The 18,987-nt window shown below is 32.5% G+C and overlaps 1 protein-coding gene across 1 annotated transcript in view; it reads left to right on the top strand.

The window, feature by feature from the left end:
• The first annotated feature begins 2,311 nt into the window (after nt 1-2,311).
• LOC134262543 (scavenger receptor cysteine-rich type 1 protein M130-like) overlaps nt 2,312-18,987 on the top strand; it is a 62,589-nt gene continuing 45,913 nt past the window's right edge. Inside the window, exons 1-3 of the mRNA XM_062744942.1 lie at nt 2,312-2,990; nt 3,892-4,054; nt 4,424-4,605. Of these exons, the coding sequence (XP_062600926.1) occupies nt 2,312-2,990; nt 3,892-4,054; nt 4,424-4,605 (1,024 nt within the window). The remainder of the gene's footprint in view (nt 2,991-3,891; nt 4,055-4,423; nt 4,606-18,987) is intronic.

Genomic DNA, 18,987 nt, shown 5'->3' with positions numbered 1-18,987 from the left:
GAAGTGATACAAGAGAAGAATGTTTTGCAAGAAAAACCAAGGGAAATAAGCAAATTGATAGAGGTAGCCAACAAACAACCACCATGTTTTTACGTAAAGCAAATTAGTTGTAAAGTCGATAGAACGCAGAATATAGTAAGCAACGTTTTCTTTGCCATGTTTACATCGAATAGAAAAAGATGATTGTATGTCTTTTGGATGAGAGATTCGAAACACAGACTTCTTGATACAACAAATCTTGAATCCTTTGACATATGAAGTCTGTGGATCAAGCAATAAGTTTAATGTCTAAATTTGAAGCCTTTAACTGGAAACAAGTAAGGTCTAGATTTTTATGAGTGACCTAATCTTATAAGGGAAAAACAATCTAAACAAGAAATAATATGTAAATACATGTATCAATCATTATACTTGATATGTTTGCCATTTTACTTACATCATTTAAACCAGTTGTACTTTTAAAAGCAGATTGGTGAAAGATTTAGAGGCCAGCGAAATGTCTGCAAAGAAGGTGAAAAAAGAAATTCTGTAAATCAACGTTTATTTGCAACGACTTTATTTCTCGATATCAGGGATACAATAGTTCGCAATGATTAATTTTCGTGTTCAAGTCTTTTTTAATTTGGATCTGCTGTTAAAAGACAGAAAGACTGTAAGGAACGGTTCGAGGAGAGAAATATTCGCGATGACAAGGTTCTTGCAAACCTAGTGAAAATTTGTCTCAGGGGAATAAAAGTTGGTTTACAGTATCGGTTATATTTAACTGTTTTTTATATTTCTTCAATTTCTTAAGTAGACTTCAGGTAAAATATCTAAATCTGTCAAAATCTCGTAATTGTTAAAAATATTTGCTATTCAAAGCAGGCACTAACTAAAAAGGACAAAAAGATCAAACATACCTATCACTCCTTTTTTACAAAAATGATTGAACATGGTGCAAAGACCCCACTTTACCTTAAAAAAATATTTTTACATGTATGACAAATACCGTGTAATTCCCATTTTCCCACAAAAAAGTCTATTAAGTCAATGGTTATATCTCCTCACCTCCCCTGTCCTCTTCGTGCCCGCTGGCACATAAGGCCCCAATGGCTATATCTAAATGTCACTATTTATCAGGAGATATAGACGTGTATCATAGTGGTAAGAATGTGAGTATCAAAGAATTATAGGACTCTCATGAACCCCCCTTTTAAAAAAAAATAAATGAAAGAACAATTTTTCCGACAAATAATTTTCACAGGAAGATTTGTTTTTTTTTTTTTATTATTTTATAATTTTTAACAGTAGGTTTATCCTTAAATTACGAGTTAATTACTATAGATAGTTTTCAGTAGACCCAAATTAACAAGAGTTATTTCCTTCGGCCGCCATATTGTGGGTCAACATGCTCATATTCCTTCATAATTCAACCAACTTTAACTTTTTATACTGGATATTGTGAGCTGGGAAGCATTGTTTTTCTGATAATTATACATTTGTTAGAGCCTCCTTTATTTCATTTTTATTCCATAACGATTTTCCCCCAAATATTTCTGCTACACCCTCGTATATTTGGTAGGACAAAGAGGGAAAATTACCTGGTCGACCCACAAGATGGCGGCCAAGGGGAAATAACTTTTGTTAATATGGGTCTACTGAAAACTATCTATATACTGTATATCTGAAGCTTTAGATATACTGGACGTGTATCCTGTTCATCAAACTATTTATAAAAACCTTTTCAGAGCAGGACTTAGTAGATGATATGGAGGTTTTTTTGAAATGCATTGGAACTAGCAAGCAAACATCACGCAATCTGATGATAAATAACAAACCATATAGTCAGTTCCCAATTTTTTTATTCCAAAAGGCTGAACTTTCGAAATAAATGCAACGCAGAAAGGCTATTAAGATCATTTGGCCTCTTGTTTTCGAGGATTCCTCTTCTGGAAACAAAACATTTAATGCAAGTCTTCAAATCATCTTTTGTAGGAAGTTTTGATAAAAAAAAACCTCAATGATGACTTCAACAAACAAATATCATGATAATATTGTCATTTATGAATTGAAATTCGTACTTCAAAAGATACTAAAGTAGTTCTCATTGTTTTAATCTCCTAGAGACGATCTTTAAACACCACTGTTAACTTGAAAAGAAGAATTTTTATCATTTTTCATGAGATTTTGTTTGTTTTCCCACAATGATATTTATTCTTTATCGAAACAATAACTAATCAAATAATTTTCCAATCAGATTAGGTGATTTTGAGTTTAAAAGTAACATGTATGCTCCGTCTTGTAGCATAACGTCTTACATGGGACAAATACAATGGCTGTCATATGTCTAATAACGTTTTTCCTGGCTACAAACATTAAAGAGGCAAACAGCATTCTCTTAGAAAATATTAATAACCATCAGCAAACAACGCCAGCAGCTCATCCTGATACTCTGATTTTTCTTATGCAAGAAGTGATTCAGTTGAAGAATACCGTACAACAAAATGCACAGGAAATGAATCGTTTAAAAACTGAACTAGAGGCTGGAAGGAATATAAGCATTGCTAATGAGATACGCAAACTGCATGCAGAAATATCTGTGATGAAATTTACTTTTGAAAACGCAATCAACGATCACTCGAGCTCACATTTAGTCAGTGAAACAAACTTAACGGGCGTAATGGCGAAACTCCATACCATGGAAAATGGCTTTCGACAGTTAACCCTTGCCTTGAATGAAAAGGTTTCAAACGTGCAAATGACTAGACACAATGTACAAATGAATGCACTGCTGAACAATATCTCAAATCGTGTCCATGCTGTAGAAAATGAAAAGGTGTCAAACAAGCAAATGAATGCATTGCTTAAAAATATCTCATATCGTGTGCATTCTTTAGAAAATGAAAAGCAAATTGTATCACAAATATCCAATCATGAGTCATCTTTGGACGCAATGATGCATAACTTAACAGAGCGTGTTCATTCTTTGGAGTATGATAAAGTCCTGCCAGGTTTGTTTATGAATATAAAGTTGCAATTGGTAATAAGATATACTCACCCCTCAATGGCACATGATCCTATATATCTGTGATGTTTTGGAGGTTCCAGTTTGCTCCGCTCCAGTTTGGTATGTCAAAAGGACTCTTCAGCTCGTACTCTGTTCGCTTCATCCACATATTTCACTCTTTTTCTTAATCACAAAAGGATACAAAAGAATTTATCGTACATCATTTATCTTAAAAACAATCATATCTCTATTGAATTTTTATTATATATAAATAAAGTGGTTTCAGTTAAATTAATTTAGAAAAAGAATTAAATTTTGTTAAATTTTCCATGAAAAAATAATTTCATAAAATACGTTTATGGAAATAAAATAAGATAAGTAATGTTCACATCTTCAACAATCACAAAGACATTTTGTAATTAGGTATTTTTCATATTTAAGAAGTTTAATCTATAAAAACATCGTTTCTAAGCATACGCTTACATTCATAAGCCATACATCACAGAATTTCGTATGCATGGTAGACCTTTAGTTGGGTTGTAATGAAAGTCAATATTAAAGAAGATATTTTCTTATTTTTCGTGTGTACAATTTACGTGAAATTTAATTAAAGAGGACTGACAATATTAATATGTCGGTCATAATTTTACCTGTCAAGGAATTTTTACTATTTTTTATCATGAAGCATTTAAGTGTAATATATATTTATAATATCCAATCAAAATTAGCCTGGAAGATTATTTGTCTGACTTTAATGGTCCAAAGAAAAATAGTTCAGGCCATTCGTTTAATTTGACAAAACATTTAATATCAGATATCTAAACATACATTTCTTTACATGTAGTTTATGTAATTGAGTCACCTTATGTTGCCCGGAATGCAACATGTTTTAATTTTCATTTCAGGAAGAATCAGATTGGTAAATGGATCGACGATTTGGATGGGGAGAGTTGAAGTGTCTTATAACGGTACATGGGCCACTGTACCTGGCCTTAGGCACGATGGCTACAGGTATACTTTTGATGACAAGGCTGCCCAGGTAGTGTGTCGTATGCTGGGATATCCGACGTAAGTAACATCAACAAAATATTTTGTAACGTAGACCACATGGACGTACTCTCCAAAGACTTGAACATATTTTGCTTTTTAACTTTAAAACAAGATACTGGGAAAATGTCAAGAATTAATTCTTTTTATGACTCGCAGTTCTAATATATGCATAAGTTTTACATGTTTTTAAAATATGCGAAATTTATTGATTATTTTCGTTCACCTTCGATTCAACTCCGTAGTGGGATTATATCCTGCATAGACTTCCCTTCCGTACATTCGAAAGGTTCCTAAAATAAAAAACGTACAGGTGAATTACAAAATAGAATAATCCCCACTCACACGAGCATCAATGTTCTTGTTTTAATTCTTTTTAATTTCTTTAAGTAAAAATGCTGCTGCTATCCATGAAATATCTCCATTACATTTTGGAAAGGGGTCAGGGCATGTTGATATGTCGCTTTATGGTCTCCATTGTACTGGACGTGAGAGCTCGCTCTATCAGTGCAGCAAAACTACAGATCCAAATCCATTTCAAGTACATTATTATGATGCAGGTGTTGCTTGCAGTAAGTAAACGCAGGTCAAGAATTTGCAATGACTTTCACGTAAATATATGTTAATATTATTTCTTGAACATAGTGTCAAAAAGTTCAAATAAATTGTATTCGCTGACAAGGTCATTGTATTGAAAATAGTAATTACGAAATGATGATTTGTCTTTTTTGAAAGTGTTTTTTTTTTATAAGAGGCTTCTTATAGGCTCCATCTTTTCTGTTATAATCATTGTTTTTTAATTTTATTTTTCAGTGGACATACGCCTGGTTGGCGGCTACTCACCTATGTATGGTAGAGTTGAAGTTAACCTTGGAGAGGGGTGGGGTACTGTGTGTGACGATTCCTGGGATGATAACGAAGCTCGAGTTGTGTGTAGAATGCTGGGATATCACGGGTATCATATTAATACATGTATTTTAATGCCACTTCATTTTGTCACATAATTTTATTTCTTTCTTTGGATAAAATTTTTACCTTTGAGTTTGACTCACTTGTGAATCTTTACCTTGCTTAGTATGCTTGAATATTTTAAAAGTATAATTATTTTGCAAACGTCTTCCTAAGGATACCTTTAATTAGACCCATTGAAGTTGACCTTGGAGTTTGTCCATATTTTTGAAAACGATACCTTTTCAATAGTAAATGTTTGTGATTTTATATTACATGTATTTTTAGAGTTATAATCATCGAGACAAGACATGGTTTTAGGCAACAACATTGATCACGTCTTAACCTCGGAATTTGACTTGTATTTAAAACATTTTTTTAAAAAGTCAAACATCGTAAATGCTGCAAAACAGGGGCATTAGTGATTCACAGACACTTCTTCTTTTACGTAACTTTGTGATTAATGCTACTTGACAATTAGCAGTCTATTTGATATCCGTCCATTTGTTTTATTGAAGGATTTTCTAAGATTCGTACAAGTGACTCAGATGTTGGAAAACAATAGGATATTAGGTGCATGCGGTGGCGATGCCATGATTTTTGAGAAAAAAAATTAGTAGCGTCTAATAAGTCATATAAAGTACAAGGGACCAATATATTCCATCAACAATGTTATCCATTACAAAAACATGGGCCAATATCCTTTAAACAATATTAGAAATGTCGAATCAATGGTCAATAGTTTGATAAATCAACAGCTTATTTACAATCATGTTATAATTTCTTAATGAATGGGCCATTATCCATATAATTACATTATGATTATCAAAAATGGCTAATGGTTCCATGGGCTAATATTCCGGAGACATGACAAATACATGTAGTACAATATTGTGCAATGGACAGATATTCCTTTAAAAACTGTCAGATGAATACAATAACGATTTAATTGCTCTCTTTATCTGATAACAAGGCAATAGATAGTTTCTACAAATAAATATTGTTATGGGATAGCAAGACAAGTGTTTTACCACGTTTCTGATATTGGTTACACTGTGAAAGGATATCATTTTTCTGTGAAAGAGTATCATTTTCGAAAAATGAATTACAATGTTTCACTGTTGAAAATGTTAAAAAAATGAAAAAAGAAGTATTAAAATGTCAAAAATTAAACAGAACAATTTGAAACAGGGATGTAAGAAGTTGGAGTAAACGGATGGGTTAATAAAAAAAAATGATATACATGTATGTGTACATGTAAAACCGTCTGTCACATGAATTAACCTTACGATGTGTTCGGATGATCGAGTATTAAAAAATGTTATTTTCAGAGCTTGTACATGTACATATTTTATGTATATTCACTTTATATGGAACAACTGTCAAACGAATGGATATTCACATATTCTTAAATATGTGTTTCCATTTATCGTTGCAAAAAAAAGCTTTACAAATTGTTAAAGAACAACCTTGAAGTCATTTCATATTTTCTTTTTATCTTTGATAATGCTGTTTTTTTATTATACATAATTATGTAACGACAACAGATTTTGCCAAAGTAATTATTGCTACTTCCAATTTTGTACAAATTTAGCTGAGTTGTAGGTGTCTTTATATGGAAAAAATTTAAGATTTAAGACCCCAAAATTTAGTTTGTATTTCACCAAATTAAATTATTAGGATCTAATACATTGGAAGTACTTAGTTGTAGTGAGTTTTATTTAACATTTGATGATCCTTATCTATATATTATCAACAAACAAACTCTTACAATGTATTTACATGTACATAAATTTACAACAAAGTGTATATTTATGTAGTTGCTTTGATATGTGGCTTAAACATCTGGTTTATAACAATGTAACATAATGATAGTATTCTACATATTTTCAAAATGTCTGGAATTATTTACAAGCTTAAATTTTTAAAGGTCTGCACAAGGACTTCAGGCAACACCTACAACCGGAGGAAAAGGCACAATCTGGTTGGATGATCTTGGGTGTACAGGAAGGGAAACCTCATTGGTTCAGTGTAAAATGAATTTCCATGGTATTGGTTTTGCGAATTGTCCACATGAGCAGGATGCACATGTTGTTTGTCATACATAACTCTTATAAGATCAATTCAATTATTTTTAATCTTTGATTTTGTACTTGCTTTACATGTGAATGAGCAAAAAAAAAAAAAATGAAAAAAATTTTAATCAGAAAATATTTTTTTTTCTTTTTCGTTTTGATTATGTTTCATTTTGATTTTAAATACAATTTTTATTATTCTTGCGAAATTTCATGCACATTTAGAATCCATCAGAGTTACAAAACGTGCGTGTATTTTCGTATACTTCACAGTAATCAGCTTGTCTAATAAGTAAAATCTGAATTATACTTAAGTACTTCTTTCATCAATAATAATTACAGAAATGCATTCGTAAATACAATTATACCCAGTAATTAAAACAAAACACAAATCGTTTTTTTTTGTTTTTGTTTTTAGAAATAAGTCATAGAATGGAATGGATGGAATATTGTTGGTCATATTTAAAAGCTGTCAAATATTTACTTACTGCACGCAAGTTTATGTTGATTTTCATTCAATACTAAAGGTGATGTAGTAAATAAATCTTTGTTGAATGTAAAGAAGAGTCCATTGGTAATTGATTAGTAATTTCGTACATGTAATCACGCCTTTGAAAATGGGAAAAAAATAAACAATTTTTCTTTTTTGTTTGTTTGTTTATGGGTTTTATTTTGCGTAGTAACATACGTAAATCAGTCTCTTTAATGCTATCCTGCCATACAGTTAGCAGAAAAATAACCAAATTACCGATACAATATATGATGTATTTATTTCCTTTAGTTTTCTGCATGCAGAAATATTTATTTCACGCGAGGTCCGTTACGACATGTTCGTTTGACCTTTTTACTGCGTTTCTATACTACTTGATTTGTCCATTTAACTTCTAGTCAAGGGGTGACACAGTCGTTTGCGCCAAAAGGTCACGTGTAAGTTTATGTGCCCTTTCCCTGGACTCATCCTGATACTCTGTTTTTTCTCATGTTAGAAGTGATGCAGATGAAGAATACCTTACAACAAAATGCACAGAAAATGCATCGTTTAAAAACTGAATTAGAAACAGTGAAGACTACAAGCAATTCTAACGAAATCTACAAACTCCATGCAGAAATACCTGTGTTGTAACTTACAGTTGAAAACGCTCACTCGAGCTCGCTTTTAGTCAGTGAAACAAATTTGACAGGCGTTATGACGAAACTTCATACCGTGGAAAATGGCATTCGACAGTTAACCCTTGTCTTGAATGAAAAGGTGTCAAACGTGTAAATGACTAGTCAAAATGTACCAATGAATGCATTGCTTAAAAATATCTCAAATCTTCTGCATGCTGTAGAAAATGAAAAGGCGTCAAATAAGCAAATGACTAGTCACAATGTACAAATGAATGCATCGTGGAACAATATCTCAAACCGCTTGCATGCTGTAGAAAATGAAAAGCAAATTGTATCACAAATATCCAAGCATGAGTCAGCTTTGGACACAATAATGCATAACTTAACAGAGCGTGTTCATTCATTGGAATATGATAAAGTAATGCCAGGTATGCTTGTCAATTTAAAGTTGCTATAAAGAAAGTAAGATATAATCTACTGATCTATCACGAAAAAGAAATGGTATGTCTTTTTCCTGAAAAAAATCATTTACCATTGAGAGGAACAATCTCTATTTTCTTAGCTTATATCTAAACAGTGGTTTCAGGTAAATTGACTTTAGAAGAAAAATAAAGTTTAATTGTTTAATATGCCATGGAAAACTTTAAAATTGATGAAGTTTGTTACTCGTTATTCTATGAAATAAGTAAATCCATTAACAATCACAGAGACACATATGCATTTATGTCTATTCTGCTTTCATACATTATGAAATCTCTATGTAGATGTATTTTGTTCCTCAATATGTACGCATACTTTCAAAAGGTATACAGACACGTGCCATTAGTCACCGACAAAAATTCAACATTGCGGCGAATAAAAAAAAATTACTGAAGAATAAAAGTATTGGTTACCTTCAAACCTTGCTGTTGTCTGTTCTTTTTTAGTATTTTGGAATTCCCCCACATTCTTTGTTACGTAATTTCCAGAAGCTAGACTGTCGTTTGCAGTATTTTTATTAGATTGTTTACAGTTTCAAAACTGGCAGTAAACAGCATATTGCAGAGAAGTCATAGTACGATTTAAAAAGAGGGGTAGCACGGAAAACAAACGCCGAAGCGAGCGACCACGGATTCTTGATCCCAGGGGTGAAAGAAGTTTAGTATGGCTGGTCGGACAAACAGTAGATTTAACCAACAGATTAAATCAACACATACCCAGGCAAGTGTTCCAACGAACAGCTCAGCGGTATCTGTATCGGTATCTGTATCGATAAGGGTATCACAGGCGTGTTGTAAGGAAAAAAGTGAGAGTGAGGGAAGTGAACAGGAAAAAATGACTGAACTGGTGTAGAGGTAAAGTCAGATGGAGTGTTAATGGCCAATGGGATAAAACCATTTTTCTGGGTGCAAATCAGAGGTTTTTCATATGGCGTCGTAAGGCTGAAGGCGAGTCTCCCGAGTGCGTGTGTCCCCAGCTCAACGAATGGTCAGTGTTATGATTTGGTGGTGTATGTGTGGGAACTGTAACAACTGTAGACGGTACTAGTAACAGATACAAGTATATTAGAATCTGGGAAAAACAATTTATAGTCTATTATGGCACGACACTTTCCTATTGGAAATTTCTTTATTATTTCAAGATGACAATGCCTCTATACATAGAGCCAGGGATGTTGAAAATTATACGTCTATTATCTATTAGCTCTATCAGCTGGCCAGCACAATCTCCCGATTTGAATATAATCGAAAATGTGTGGTTAAAACTTAAAAGACGATTGCAATGTCGCGCTGAAAACATAAGGACTGCTGCCGAACTTTCACATGCAATAACACAGGTGTAGCAAGCTTTGAAATATGCCTACGTGACATGTTTGTGTGATTCAAACACCAATAACTCACACAAAACAAAAACATTCCTTAAGTAAATAATTATTATTTCTTCTTCTCTTTATATAAAATCAATCAAAATGACTCCATATGATTAATTATTGTCCGACTTCTTTCAATGGTACACACCGTTCACGGTAGCCTAGTAGTAGAGCGTTCGATTCGTGATCGGGAGGCCCGGGTTCGATTCTCGTTCCCGGCGCTGCGTCAAACCTAAGACGTAAAAATAGGTAGCGACTGTTCCTTCGCCAAGCGCTCGGCATCAGAAGTGAAAGTCACGGGTCTTTCGGATATGACCTTAAAAACGTAGGTCCCATGTCACGGTAGGCGCTGGCACGATAAAGAACCCTCACTGCTCAATTGCCCTGAGTGCCGAGTATAGGTCTAAATTTGAAGCCCTTCACCGGCATACGGTGACGTCTCCATATGAGTGAAAAATTCTCAAGAGGGACGTTAAACAATATACAATCAATCAATCAATCAATGGTACACAAATATCAATTTGGGACATTCGTTTGAAAAAACGTATAATTGAAATCTTTATGTATCCAAACCACCTTTTAGTACTGACCGTTATACAGCATGCCTTAATGTATTTTATTGAGGAAGAATCAGATTGGTAAATGAATCCACGAGTTGGATGGGTAGAGAGGAAGTGTCTTAAAACGGGACATGGGCAACTGTACCGGGTAGAATCTACAATATCGTTACATTTGATGACACGGCTGCCCAGGTAGTGTGTTGTATGCTGGGATATCCGACGTGAGTACTGCACATAATGATTTTGCAGTTCTGGTTGTTCTCGCTAATCCTTGAATTTTATATGTATGTGAAATGTATGCATTTTGGTATTCCTTGGAATCATTCATTTCTGCACTGTAGGATAATACCCTGCAATGACTTGTCAATTAAATTCGAGAGAATTTTAGAATACTGTAAATATATTATATTTAGCGTGTACGATATTTGGCGGAAATTGACTTTTGAATAAGTTAGCGTAGATTTGATTAAGCACATTTCTTCATTTTCTTCTTTATGTGTATATGTAGACATTCAGCGTTGTACTTGATTTAGCGGTTGCTGCGTTCCGCCAAAGCCGCTAAAAAGAATACATAGCTAAATGTAATACGTTTACAGTATACAAGGTGCAGGCGGGTTATAATCCAGAATTATCCATATTCCAGCAAACCTTAATGTTTTAATTTTTTAAAGGAAAAATGCTGCTGCTATCCATGAAACATCTCGACTGTATTTTGGAAAAGGATCTGGGCCTGTGGATATGTCTCTCTATGGTGCACGTTGTACTGGACGCGAGAGTACTCTTTATGAGTGCAACAGAACTACAGATTCACACCCAGTTCAAGCACAGTATTATGATGTCGACGTTGCTTGCAGTAAGTAAACTCAGTTCAAGTATTTGCAAGTACTTTCACAGAAAATGTTAAAATTATTTATTTAACGTACATCATACTGTTATTCCAATTTGAAAGTATATATGCTGGCATTTATCTACACGACAAGAGGGTTACATGAAACGCATTTGTTGCATTCTAGCTTCTCATCCAAGCAACATTGGTACGTTATGAAACACACTGTACAATGAGACGGTAGGGATGGGTAAGATATGTGCTTCTAGTAAAGCCTCAATCAATCAAGAACAGCAATGAAAAGGGCTCAAAATTGAAAGAGGAAGAGAAAAAAAACCGGATCATTTGAACGAGACCAAAAAATTTGAGGTCCTGTGTCACGGTAGGAGATGGCAAGATAAAGAAACATCACTGCTTGATAGCCTTCAGTGCCAAGAGTAAAAGTCTAATGTTGAAGCCCCTCATCGCTTTATGGTGACGTCTCTATATGAATGTAAAAACTCTCGAATGGGATGTTAACAACATATATAATAAATAAATCCAATCCATTGGTTAATATTCCATTAAAAATTTCAAAAAGATACAATTTTGTTCAGTAAGACAATATCTCATCAAAATGTCAAAAAATACAATGTTGTTTAATGAACCTTAATTCCAATGAAAGTATCAGATACATGTAAATATATTATTATTGTTCCATTGGGCCAATATTTTATAAAAATGCGTAAGAAATACAATATTGTTGTAAGGGCCAATTTACCAATAAAAATTCCAGGCAATTTTAATGTTGAAAGTCAATGTATCGATATCAGTATTTTAAAAAAAGAAGTTAAGGAGCTTCAAAAAGTAGTGTGATAGGGTTTTTGTTTTTGTCGGGGGTTTAGTTTTTGTTGTTTCGAACCATGAAGAGATCTCCGCATTCTTGTCAACCTCAAACCCAAAATACTTCATACATACCTACGCAATAATTTATCATTCATGAAATCAAGTCCCCACGGACCCATTGTTTATCCACAAGTCACGAACATTTGACTCCATGAAAGTGGAATTTTTCTGATTTGACATAATCAATTGACAGGCATAATCAATTTTTTGTAATGTTTTATTTTTCTTTTCTTTTTTCTTTTTCTTTTTTTTTGCGCCATATTTTACGATTACAGAAAGAAATGTGTTACTTTCATAAGGATACCTTCAAGAACAATTCTGATGATATAATAAATCTATATCTTTTTTAATAGATCTGATGTCTACGAGAAGATTAGAATAATAGATTTTTTTCCGAAATCTATTGTTGTTACTTGACACGGAAAAATGATAAATTTCGACAAAAAACAATGTTTAGAATCTCACCCATTAATATCTTAATTATCTAATGCATTTAATGAATATATTGTTTTCTTAACATGTTAAGATTTATAATATGTTTTTAAACAACGCTTTTATTGAATTTGCAAAAAAAAAAAAAATGACTGCAAAGTGTATTTATTCATTAGTTTTGAAATGAGGCTCGATGTTGTCCAAAAAGTTCGGGGACAATGGCGTTTTTTATTAAATGAATGTGTTTTTTTTTTTTTTTTTTTTTGTATTTAACAAATTGTTTTTGTTTTTGTTCTATAAAGGTCTGCACAAGGACTTCAGGGAACACCTACAACCGGAGGAAACGGCACAATCTGGTTGGATGATCTTGATTGTGCAGGAAGTGAAACCTCATTGGTTCAGTGTAAAAGGCGTTACTATGATATCGGTTATGCGAATTGTAACCATGCTGAGGATGCACGTGTTGTTTGTCATACATAGCTCTTAGGATTAATGGAAGGTTTTTTTTACCTTAGATTTTAAAGTTGCTTTTTATGTTAAAATAAGAACTGTAAACAAAAGTTAAATCTTTTAAATAGTCCTTATTTTTTGTTTTTGATTAAATTTTGTTTGATTTTTTAATACACATGAATGAAATAAGTTGGAGAAGTAGTCATGCAAACAATGGATAGTAAGATATTTATAATAATAACGGAGCGGTTAACTACATGTACATGTATAATGTATGTAAGTTTGTGATCTAATAAATAATCATATTCATGTCCTGTACAGCTCCGAGCACTTTTAAAGCTTGCATGGATTTTCGCACAAATTAATTCACATTCATTTTGCAAAAAAGTTTGCAATAAAAATAAAAGATCAATGCTGTGTTGCAACCACTATTGAAATAACGACCACAAATGAAATAATTATATCAGTAGTGGTTGAGAGTGCATTTCAGTTGCAAATATAGTTAGAAACCACTAATGAAAAATGACCACTATTGAAAAAAAATATATCAATAGTGGTTGACAGTGCATTTCAATAACAGGCATAGTTAGTAACCACTACTGAAATACGACAACTATTGAAATAATTATTTCAATAGTGGTTGAGAGTGCATTTCTATATAATAACCATAGGTAATAACCACTGTTGAAATATGAGCACTACTGGAAAAATTATCTGATAGTAGGTGAGAATGCATTTCTATATAATAACCATAGGTTTCAACCACTACTGAAATACGAGCACTACTGAAATAATTATTTAATAGTGGATGACAGTGCATTTCAATTTGGTAACCATAGGTTTCAACCACTATTGAAATACTACAAGTATTGAAAGAAAAGTTTCACCGCGTCAGCAACTTTTGAAATAATTATTTCAATATGTATTTGATTCATTGTTCAAAGCACTATTTAAATATACAATTTTATCCATATTGAAATCTTTATTTCAAAAGTGAACATTATTTCAATAATGGTTGCAACGGTAACCGATGTTTGTTATTGAATTGAATCTCACTCACTATTGAAATATTTTTTTTCAATAGTGGAAGTATTTTAATATTGGTAACTATCTATGTTTGTTATTGAAATGTACTCTCAACCACTAATGAAATAATTATTTCAATAGTGGTCGTACTTCAAAAGTGGTTATTACCTATGTTTGTTATTGAAATGCACTCTCAACCACTATTGATATAATTATTTCAATAGTGGTCGTTATTTCAATAGTGTTTGCAACAATGCTGCATAAAAAAATCATGCCCATTGATAGGAATACTTTGCTTTGGTACGTTGCTTTAATTGTCAAGTTTTGAAACATACTGTTGGGGTTTTTTGCCTAATAGTTTCATTGTCTATTTAGAAAGCGGTATAAAAGGTGTTAGAAAATGGCGATTACATGTACCACTTCATTTTTATGTATATAATTTTTAATCCGCTTTGACTCGTTTTATAAAGAAAAAATCATTAACATTTCATTCAAAAAAATTTATTTGTAAGTTAATGGCGTTTTAATCCTGGTCCTTGTGCACTATCGTCAACCTTTTATGACCGAACTTTAAACAAAAATATTAATTTCAAACAATAAAAACCAAACTATTCTGAATTGGATTTTCAAAACCAATATTTTGCAGACAATAAGCATATCTTGAATATTTAGGTTAACAATAAGCATATTGGGAACCACTCATTTAATTTAAAAAAAATTGTCCCCGAACATTTTGGACAACCTCGTACACTCTATCATTTCCTTTATAGAAAAAATGAATATTGTCAGTCGGCTGCAATGTAGATTTTCGATGGTCAATTTTATAACAACAAATTGTATATTGATTGGAATCAAATGCCGGTGCCTACAGTTTAAAATTGATTTCTGATCTAATCATCTTTTTATAACATTTGATATCTGATTGAGAATAATATCCATAACCTTGGATAAAGGTTTTAATTGTGATATATTTGTTATTCAAGAAAACTTATAAGGTATAAGAGATGTTCAAAATTTCTTCATTCCACTCAATTTTAAATTTAAAAAAGTAGAAGAATCTTAGAATTATTTTATTTTCAGTTTCTTTAACGTTCCCCTTTAGAAATTTCCGCTCATAGGGAGACTTCTTGGCGATAGAATCCTGCAGTTTAAGAGCTGGGTTCGCATGCATATAAACTCTTAAGTCCTTATGCATATTTGAAGTACTGTTTTTCTGATTACCTAGTTTATCTAGAGAAAACCTATTTCCCATCTGGTGTTACCGGTAGGGGACTTAAAATACAATTTATAAACTTTCAAGAAAATTATCGCACACTGTTAATTTCAAATAACGGTTTATTGAATTCTGAATGCAGTTCATTTTTGCTCACAAGCCTTTGTGTTCCTTCCATCCGACTTCCAAAAATGGGGGTGTTAAAAGATCATTACATATATTTAAATTATACAGTACCCAACTTTTGAACGTCAGATTTAATAGATCTAAAGGTCTGTAGTCCTGCTTTATGTATAAAATGGTTTAAACATGGTTTATGCAATGCAAACACCGAAGTGTGTTTGCACATGTAAGTGCAAAACTTTGTAAAATGTTCAATAGAATAAGGAAATTAGACATAACAAAAAAACACAACACATTTTTACTGGATCTACTAAAAGCCAAGTGATGTCGTCCACGCCGCGTAAATGTTTTCGAAATATTACAAGTAGTTGAAGAATTCTTATCCGGTTAAATCATTCACCATTTTTGTTTAACTTCCTTTTTCAATGAAATAAATAATTTGGTTTTCCAAGTGAACTGTTTAAAATTTTAAAGAACATGGACTGTGTGTTTATATATATATATATATATATATATATATATATATATATATATATATATATATATATATATATATATATATATATATATATATATATATATATATATATATATATATATATATATATATATATATATATATATATATATATATATATATATTTTAAACGCATTTAAGAAAATAAAAACAAATGACACTAAAATTTTCATATTATAGTACGTATGTATTCGATTTGGGCTTTGTTTCGAGGCAGTAAAATCTCTTTTCCATAACAGAGTGGCAACATGACGCTGTTTATTTAAACACTTTTGGTGCAAAACCCTGTATATTTAAAAAAGAAATAGCAAAAATTGATATATGTTTCTTGCTTATAGTATGTTTGTTAAAGTATTTACAAATACCCAACATAATCTGATAATCAACCAACCGCCCAGTATAATATTGATTTATAGAATAAATTTCACTGTCAAAATGAGATCCTAAAGGATCGAGATAATTAAATTGTGGTCTGCAATATCACATCAACTTTATTATTCAAAAATATACAAAATGCATATGACTTGATTTATGATTTATTTAATATGTCAAAAAAATATAATTCATCTTAACCCCACTAATGTTTTTCGGCTCATAAATAAGCAATGTTCATTATCTTTACAATTCACTGGCGAAGGTTCCAGAGATGACATAGTTATAAAAAAAAAACACAAAAAACAACAAATAGACTGCATTAAATTTGTTCGCAGCAAGGGTATGTTTAAAACATACAATATTTAAACTCATGTGCATTTGTGTAATATTTAATCGACAAAGAAACCATCAAGGAAGTATAAGACGTAAAGATTATACTTAGGCTAATTCACAGGGAAAGTGTTCTTCGAAAATGTGCTCAAGAAAACGTCATAAGTCCTTCAGAATATCTTTTAAAGCCATTGACAATGTGACATTTTATGATCTCAGATAAAATCATGTCCTCTTTAAAAAGAAAAAGAAGAAACACTTAACAAACTCTTCAGATGACTGCAAGTCTGATACTTAAGCTGTGGCTGTTTGTGAAAATTATTATACGTGAGAAGCACGATGGCTGTCATCGGTCCAATACTGTTTTTGGTGGCAGCGAACGTTTTAGTGGTGAACTGCACTCTATCGGAAAATAATCAGCAGCAAACGACCTCAGCTGCTCATTCTGACTCTCTGTTTTTTCTCATGAAAGAAATGCTCAGATGAAGAATACTTTGGGACAAAATTCACAGGAAATACGTCGTTTAAAAACTGAACTAGAGACAATGAAGAATAATCATAATTCTAATGAAATCAAAAAATTGCAAGCTGAAATATCCATGTTGAAATTTACCGATAGTATGGTTTTTCTCGTGCTAGAAGTTATACAGATGAAGAATTCCCTGAAGGAGAAATCAGAAGAAATTAATCGTTTGAAAAACGAACTAGAAACAATGAAGAATGCCAGCAATTCGAATGCAATCAACAAATTGCATGCAGAAATATCTGTCCTGAAATATACGGTTGAAAATGCTGTCAACAGTTCAGTTTTAGTCAGTGAAGCAAACATAACAGGCGTTTTATCAAAACTTCATACTGTTGAAGATGACATTCAACAGTTAACTCTTGTCTTGAATGAAAAAGTGTCCAAATTGGACTTGAATGATACGAAACAACAACATACCTCTTTATCGACTTCAGTCGCGCAAATGACTAGCCATGATTTACAACAAGATGACGTGCTGGAAAATATCACAACTCGTTTAAATGCCTTAAATTATGAAAAACAAATTGCCTCTTTATCCTCATCAGTTAGACAGATTTTTAATCAAGAGGCAGCCTTGGACACATGGATGGATAATATAACAGAACGTGTTCATTCATTGGAGTTTGATCAAGTCCTGCCAGGTAAGCTTATGTATCAATAGTTGCAATTAGTTAATAAATCATGCTATTTTTCTTACTCACGAATTTCTACATTATATGTTATTTTCTTAAGGAAATCAAGTATCATTTTTAAGGGGGTAATATTATGAAACGTTTTTCCGTAATAGAAAATCATATATATCAATGGTATTTTATGGAACGCCATCACTGCCTTATAGCATACAACTATGCATTTATTATGTCAATTTATCATAACGTGATGTGAACATATCTTAACGTTATGTCAATTTTTTATGAGATGATGTAAAAATATCTTAACATCATGCCAATGCTGCATTACATGAAGTAAATACTGTAACTGCCCAGACGCTTTCAGTTTAACCCTGGTCATAGTCCAAAAACACCAGGAAACTGGCAGATCAGTTTATTTGACACAAGTGGTAAAAGGATCGTGGCACCGATACATCTGACAAACAACCACGTTGGCTAAACTGGAAATGTACAAAACACAAAAAAGTGGGCGCACTAATATCCCACAAAATACCCATGCAGCGTACACTAATACCCGTAAAAATATATAAAATCATGAAACAGGTTAAATCAAAATACATGTTACTTGACACTCCCCGTCTGATATTAATAATATCACTCAAATCAAATACAGAACAATGCAAGGTTAAACATCATCATATCTAAACATATATCAAGACCAGTTTAGTCACTTATTTTTCTTGCAAAGTAGCACAATGCCACTGGTCGGTCTGGTGTAGACCTTCCGGTGTAGACCTCCTGTCCCTGCCGACACGCACATCAACTTTGCGGACACGATTATCCGAACTCGAATATGCCTTGATGACGATTCCAAAAGGCCATTCATTGCCGTAAGTAGACTTCTCACGAAGTAATACGACGTCACCTTCTTCGAGGTTCCTCGACTCCTGCTTTCACTTCCTGCGAATTTGTAATGTAGGAAGATATTTGTTTCGCCAACGAATCCAGAACTGATCTGCGAGATGTTGCACACATCTCCACTGTTTCTTGAAGATGTCCTTCCTGCTGAAGTCGTTCAACTGAATGACCGCACTATTT

The sequence above is a fragment of the Saccostrea cucullata genome, unplaced genomic scaffold, assembly GCF_032062105.1.
Source record: "Saccostrea cucullata isolate Sc308-1 unplaced genomic scaffold, CSIRO_AGI_Scuc_v1 ctg1427, whole genome shotgun sequence".
NCBI lineage: Eukaryota > Metazoa > Mollusca > Bivalvia > Ostreida > Ostreidae > Saccostrea > Saccostrea cuccullata.
The sequence above is the reverse complement of the archived record's forward strand: the minus strand, read 5'-3'. Positions and strand labels throughout refer to the sequence as shown.